This window comes from Helianthus annuus, chromosome 13, assembly GCF_002127325.2.
Source record: "Helianthus annuus cultivar XRQ/B chromosome 13, HanXRQr2.0-SUNRISE, whole genome shotgun sequence".
NCBI lineage: Eukaryota > Viridiplantae > Streptophyta > Magnoliopsida > Asterales > Asteraceae > Helianthus > Helianthus annuus.
Window position 1 is genome coordinate 135,584,286 of NC_035445.2, and position 7,208 is coordinate 135,591,493.

Genomic DNA, 7,208 nt, shown 5'->3' on the forward strand with positions numbered 1-7,208 from the left:
AATTTTCTAAGAAGAAAGATAAGATTAAATCTTCAATGGCTGCGATGAAGAAGGAGATAGCTGGGTTTGCTAAGAAAGAAGAAGCATGGGGCAAGAAGGTTAGTGAACTGACTAGGAGGCACGACATTGAAATGAGTGATTTGAAGAAAAGCTTTGAGGTTGATCGGTTGAAACTTAAAGCTGTTAGGGAAGCTTTGTCTGTTTAACAAAGGGCTTTTGATGTAGAGAAAGAAGGGTTGAAGGTTGCGGTTGCTCAGACCACCGATGATAACCAATGGTTGATTAAGCAAGGCTTTCAACAGGTTGTCACCTACCTTCTCCACTCCAAGGAGTTCAATTCCGCACTTGGCGAAGTTTACACTAAATTACTTAACTTTGGGAAAGCATCAAGGCCTCATTGCTGGTTATAAGCTTCATGAATCTGGCCATCCTTTGGAGAAGTCTCCTTTGTTTCGTCCTGAGGCTTCCGATGTTTTCAAGGGCTCCGTTGAACAGATGGAGAGGCTGACCTACCCTTATATCCATCAAGTTTCTGCTTGTTTTGGTAAGCCTCTTATTGTTTTGCAGGATTTAAAACCGGAGGGCCTTAATAAAAAAGTTTTTGCTGAAGTGTTGGGTTCTCTTTCAAGGAAGAGATCCTACTCAGGAGATAGTGATGACACCCTTTCAGGTGGATCGGATGCTTCAAAGGATGCAAGCTTGGAGGCTTCAGCAGTAGGTGGTGATGGTGGTGTAAAAGCTAAGAAGCCGAAGAAAGCAAAGAAGGACAAGGGTGAAGGTTCTGGGGTTTCCAAGCCTTCTGCCGATGCTTAACAGATATTCGTAGCTTTCTTAGCACTCAAAAACAATTTGTGGTTTGTAATGTTAACTTTAGACAATATTAGGTTTTGCAGGAACCCCTAAGGTTCCTGTTATGTGGTTGTGCTTTTAGGCCTGTATGGTCGTTTGAACAATATCTAAGCTTGTAAGTCACTAGGACTTGTTTTAACTTGTGTTTGAATGGTTGAAAGTCTTGCAGGGCTTTCTTTGTTATGATATTATGTTTAACTATTTTCTTTGTGCTTTGTTTTTATACTTGTGCCTATTTCGTTAAGGCAGCTTTGTTGGTTTCAAGCTTTTAAGCTTTTTGGCTATCTGTAGGTAGGTTGAAGCCTTTAAGGTTTTGAGTTATCTCATACGTGGCTTGAAGCCTTGAAGGCTTCTTAGTTTTGCAACTTGACTTGGTTTGTATTTTTAGGTTTTTATAACTTTTTGTTCAAGTTGTTGCATTGCTCTTTGATTTATTTCCTTTTTCTTGTATCTTTGTCTTTATTAAGTTTGTGTTGTATTTATGTTTTTTATACCTTAAAGGGTTCAGTGCTGCAGATACTTAGCCTTGGTATTTTTAACAAGAAGACATAGCACCTATCCTTTTCACCATTTTATTTGATTTCGTAAGCCTGTTTGTTTGCTATTTTTCTAAGGCTTAAGGAACATTTGGTGTAGGCTGTTCAAACCTGTCTATGAGACCACTTTGCTTTTGATAATAAGTCTCATGGATTTGTATTGATTTAGGAACTCACCCCTTATATAGGTCCATTCAACCCTTGAACCTATTGAGCGATGTGGCCTGGGAGCTCAACCCCTTACATGGCCCTTGCCATGGAGTTTCTTGCTAGGTTCTCAACCTGATTTTAGGATAGAAAGACAAATTTGATAAAACAACTTCATTCATTCAAGAGATATTTTTACAAAAGGTTTTCCTAATTCAACTCTTGAAATGCAACATTGTGAAATACAAACCAATCTTTCCCGTTTAGACATGGAACCTTTTCAAGGTTTTTCCATTCCAGTATCTTGGAAGCCTTTTACCCTCTGAGTCTGCTAGCTTGTAGGATCCACCCTTATGTGCTTCAAGGATGGTGTACGGGCCTTCCTATTTTGGGCCAAGCTTTCCTTGATTCTCTTTTTTGCTAGCTTCATTGTTTCTAATGACCAGGTCTCCTGGCTTGAAACGTTCATTCTTGACTCTCTTGTTGTAGTAGGCTTCCATTCGTTGCTTGTATTTGGCTTCTTGAATTGTGGCTTGGTCTCGTGCTTCCTCTAGGAGTTGTAAGTTCAACATAGTCTCTTTTCGGTTTGTTCGGGATCTATGTTGACGATTCGTTGTGTTACAACTCCTATTTCAGCAGGAATTACAGCCTCGGACCCAAATACTAGGCTATAAGGTGTTCTTTTATGGCTTGTTTTTTCGGTTGTCCAGATTGCCCATAAAACACTTGGCAATTTTTCAAGCCAGTTGCTTTCATACCTTCCCAATCTTGTTTTGATCCCTTCCACTATGCTTCGATTCGTCCTTTCAACTTGACCGTTTGATTGCGGATAGGCCACTGAGCTAAAATCTGGTTGATTCTGAATTCCTTACACCAAACGTTGAAAGGCTTCTCAGCAAATTGTTTTCCATTGTCGGTGACAAGCACTCTCGGCAATCCATAACAGCAAATGATGTTTTCCCAAATGAAGTCAATGATTTGCTTGCCCGTGATTTTTACAAGTGGTTTAACCGCAGGCGACTTGGTAAAATAATCTATGGCCACCAACAAAAATTTTACTCCACCTTTGCTTGGGGGGAATGGATCGAAAACGTCCATGCCCCATTTGTAGAAGGGCCATGCTGAGGTTATTGGGACAAGATCATGTTTGGGACTTTTTGGGACAGGTGCATGAATCTGGCAGGCATCACACTTCCTTAGCTGCTCAGTGGCATCTCGGTGCATTGAGGGCCAAAAATACCCAAGGTTCATGAGTTTGGCAACCACCGATCTAGCTCCAAATTGAGCTCCGCATATACCTTCGTGAATTTCTTTGATCAAATACTGACTTTTCTCGGGACCCACACATCTTAACAAGGGAGCAAGATAACCTTTTTTGTAAAGGGTTTCACCTTGTAGTACATACTGCCTTGCCTTGATCTTAACCCTTTCAGCCTCTGTTTGATCACTAGGCAATTCACCGTTTTTAAGGAACTTCTTTATTGGAGTCATCCAATTTGGATCTTCATCGGTGATTACATCTTGAACTTCTAACTCATCAATTGATGGAGCCTTTAACACTTTTACCAACACCTTCTTTGTAAGGTGAGCAAAAGTGAGAGATGCGAGCTTGCTTAAGGCATCTGCCTTCTTGTTTTGGGACCTGGGAATTTGCTTGATACTACATGTTTGGAAGGTATTCATCAATTCTTTGGATTTTTCTTTGTACCTTTTCATGTTGGGCTCCTTTGCAATGTAGCTTTCATTCACCTGGCTTCATACCAGCAACGAATCTGTAAACACTTCAAGCTTCTGGACCTTCATTTCTTTAGCCAGTCTTAAACCAGCTATCAGTGCTTCGTATTCAGCTTCGTTGTTGGTTGTCTGAAAATCAAAGCAAAGAGAATATGTGAATTATAACCCTTCTGGGTTGATCAGAATAAGCCCAGCCCCTGACCCTTCAACACTTGAAGCCCCATTGGTAAAAAGTTTCCAGGCTTCAAGGCTTGAGGGTTCAGTGGAGGCCGTGTTTACTTCAGTGATGGTTTGCATAGGGACTTCTATAATGAATCAGCCAAGACTTGGGCTTTGATGGCTTTTCTTGGGACATAGGTGATGTTATGTTCACCTAGTTCTACTGCCCATTTGGCTAATCGTCCCGAGTTTTCTGGTTTTTCAAGCACACTCCTGATAGGTTGGTCGGTGACCACTTGTATAGGGTGTGCTTGGAAATACCTTCGAAGCCTTCTAGCTGTTTGGACTAGGGCTAGGGCAAGTTTTTCTAGAGGAGGATATTTGGTTTCAGCCAATTTTAGAGTTTTGTTGAAGAAATAAACGGGTACCTGGATTTTATCTCGTTCAATGGTGAGGACCACGCTTATTGCTTCTTCAGCAACTGAGAGGTATACTGAGATCAATTCACCTGTTTCTAGGGCTTCCAGGTCAGGTAGGGAAGCTAGGTGTTGCTTCATTTGGTTAAAGGCTTCTTCAGCCTCTTCAGTCCATCTGAAGTCTTTCTTATCAGTGCAACCCTTGAGCGTTTTGAAAAAGGGGAGAGACCTTTCCGCCAACTTTGAGGTAAAACGCTTCAAGGCTGCAAGCTTCCCATTTAAGCTTTCAACCTCCTTCTTGGTTTTTGGTGGTCTGGTTTCAAGAACAGCTCTCACCTTGTTTGGATTAGCCTTGATGCTTTGTTTCCCAACAATATGACCCAAGAACTTCCCTTCCTCAAACCCAAATGAACATTTTTCAGGGTTGAGTTTCATGTTAACCTTTCTGAGGTTCTTGAAAGTTTCTTGGATGTCATCGAGCATTTGATATTCCATTTTTCTTTTGATTACCAAGTCGTCGACATATGCTTCCATGTTTTACCAATTTGGCTTGCAAAGGCTTTGTCTACTAGACGTTGGTAGGTTGCTCCAGCGTTTTTGAGGCCAAAAGGCATCTTTTGATAACAAAAGATTCCTTTATCAGTGTGGAACGCTGTCTTTTCCTCATCTTCTTCTTTCATGAGTATTTAATGGTACCCTTTGTAAGCATCAAGAAAACATTTGAAAGGGTAACCGGTGAGGGAGTCAACTTTGAGATCGATTTCCGGTAACGGGTAGCAATCTTTGGGACCTTGTTGAGATCCTTGAAGTCTATGCACCTCCTCCAGGAGTTGTCTGGCTTTCTGACCATAACTGGGTTTGCAACCCATGATTGGTACTTGACTTCTCGGAGAATGTCGGCTGCCACAAGCTTTTCAACTTCTTGGCAAGAAGCCAGGCTTCTTTCAGGTGCTAGACTTCTTTTCTTTTGGACCACAGGCTTAACATCTGGTGGTATCCTTAACTCATGTTCAGCAATGTTTCGAGGGATCCCTGTCATATCTTCTGGACACCAATCGAAGATATCGCTGTAGTGTGTTAGCAACTTTTCAAGATACGAGAGGGTTTCTTGTGAAAGGCTTGGGTTGACCCTTATTCTTTGTTCTGGGTACTTGGGATTTATGATTTGCCTTTGTTTATCTTCTTCACTTTTGGAATTTTCTCCTTCGACCAGGTAGGCCTCCTGAGAAGGTTGAAGGGTTGCTATTCCCCTCTCGGTGGGAAATTTGACAGTGTCATGGCCAACAAACACGGCCATATAGAATGCACACTGCCCCGGCCTTCCAATGATCACATCATAGTTTGAAGGTATGTTGATAACCACAAAGGTGAGTGGTTGGATTCTTTCCTTCTGACCTTCGCTGAAATGAACATTAAGTGTCAGTTGCCCTAAAGGCTTGAGGGTTATATCGGCAATACCTTTTATGGAGGTCCCAGAGGGTTGAAGCCTTGAGCGTTCTTCATTGCTCAAACGGTTAAAGAACCTTTTGAACATGATTTCAGTGGCAGCACCAGTGTCTATGTATGCTCTGATTGTTTGTAACGTTCCTACAGTTGCTTCTACCACAAGAGGGCTTGAAAGGGGGCCTCTCTCTGTTGGAGGAAAGCAAACACATTGAAACTCCCAAGTGTCCAACCGTTGCCTCTTGTGTGGAACCCTTCCATCAAAATCCACCATATTGACTTCCTTGCCCTTTCCTTCAGCCATTTTGTCCCTTACCCCTTTCACCAAATGAGCAAGTTCTCCGGACTTAACGGCTTCTTCAACTCTTTTCTTGAGCTGGAAGCAATCATTGGTGTGGTGACCCTTTTCTTCATGAAACTCACAATATTGTGTGGAGTTCTCATTTTTTCTGCTTTTGGGGAGAGGCCTAGGAGGCCGAAAGTTTTGCTTGACTTCTTCCGTTGCGAGGATTTCTTGAGGAGTCTTTATGAGGGTTGTGAAACTTATGCCTTTCTCCCTGCTGGAAGGGTTGCAACCTTCAGACCTTCGATGGTCTGAACCCTTTTGGCGTTTGTCATAGGAGTTAAAGTTTCCCCTCTTTCTAGTTGGGCTATTACCTCGCCAGCTGGATCCTCTTTTCCTTTGTTCTTTGATATCCACTACCTCTTCCCCTCGGATGTGGGCCTCGGCCCTTTCAAGAGCTTCTTCCAAGGTCTTGGGGAGGGATTTGTTGAAATCCCTTGTGAGGTACTTGGATGTAATGGCATTCATAAAACCGGCCACCCTCATCTAGGTTAGACCTTCTTTCTTGTATCTCTCTATGAACTCTCGAAGGCTTTCATCACCTCTTTGCTTGATCTGAAAGATCACTGTAGCATCTTTAACATACCGTCTTTGTTGGGAGAAATTTGTCTAGGAACCTTTTGCTGAGGTCATCGAAGCTTCGAACGCTTCGAGCAGGTAAGTCATTGAACCAGATTCTTGCTGATCCGACAAGGGTTTGCATGAACATTAAACAACATTCGGCGTTTGACCATTTCTCGATTCTTGCGGCACCAGTAAAGATTTGAAGATGGTCTTCAGGATCTTCAGTCCCATCATAGGTTTTGAAGTGGGATGGCATTTTAATCTTCGTTTGGAAATCATAATCGGCTATTTGCTGCGAAAAACATGAGAGGTTACTTGGCTTATAAGGCTTGGCCAAATCCTCTTCAACCCTTGCACCCACGTTGCTGCTGTTCCCTTGGGTAGCCAGCACTTGATTGATGAAGTGCTGCCACGGGAAACTGGCCATCATCTGAGTCATCATCTGGGTCATAAAGTTGAAGCCTTGAAGTCTTCCGGGTGCAACAGAGCAGTTAACTCCCAAGGGAGTGCTCATAACGGCACTTCGTGCCAAGGGGAGTACCGACAAAGCATGTTCCCATGAAGTTGTTGTTGAGGGTGGAAGACTCGTCACCGGGGACTGCAGGAACTGGTTAAGGGTTAGCTCATGGCCCAGTGGAGCACCACTTGTAGCTGGTTGGGACGAGAAGAGAGGGTATGCTGTAGGATTCGGCCTTGCAGACAGATACGGGTTAGGATTTGGAGGATTACTGGGACTAGCCTCATCCCTAGATGTAAAAGGAGGGATAGGAGGTCCAGGAGATAATGTCGGCTCAGGTTCATCATAGTCTAAACGGATCCTCACTCCCTTGTCCCTTTCTCTACTCACATATTGATTGAGGAGAGACCTCAACTCGAGGAAATTGTTGGCGACCCCCTCCGGGGTAAGCTCGACATGTGACGGAGCACTAGTGACACCAACATTAGGGGATGGGACCGCTGATCTGGATGAGGTAGGTGTGCTGAAAGTCAGAAACTCAGGAGTGCCTCCTGGTGTCG

The 7,208-nt window shown here is 43.2% G+C and overlaps 1 protein-coding gene across 1 annotated transcript; it reads right to left on the reverse strand.

Annotated features, from left to right (window-relative positions):
- Nucleotides 1-3,287: 3,287 nt before the first annotated feature.
- On the reverse strand, nucleotides 3,288-4,276 carry LOC110901768. Its single transcript, XM_022148551.1, has 3 exons — nucleotides 4,133-4,276; nucleotides 3,854-4,042; nucleotides 3,288-3,395 (listed from the first exon to the last, which is right to left on the reverse strand). The coding sequence occupies exons 1-3, from the start codon at nucleotides 4,274-4,276 to the stop codon at nucleotides 3,288-3,290; spliced, it is 441 nt and encodes a 146-aa protein (XP_022004243.1).
- Nucleotides 4,277-7,208: the final 2,932 nt, after the last annotated feature.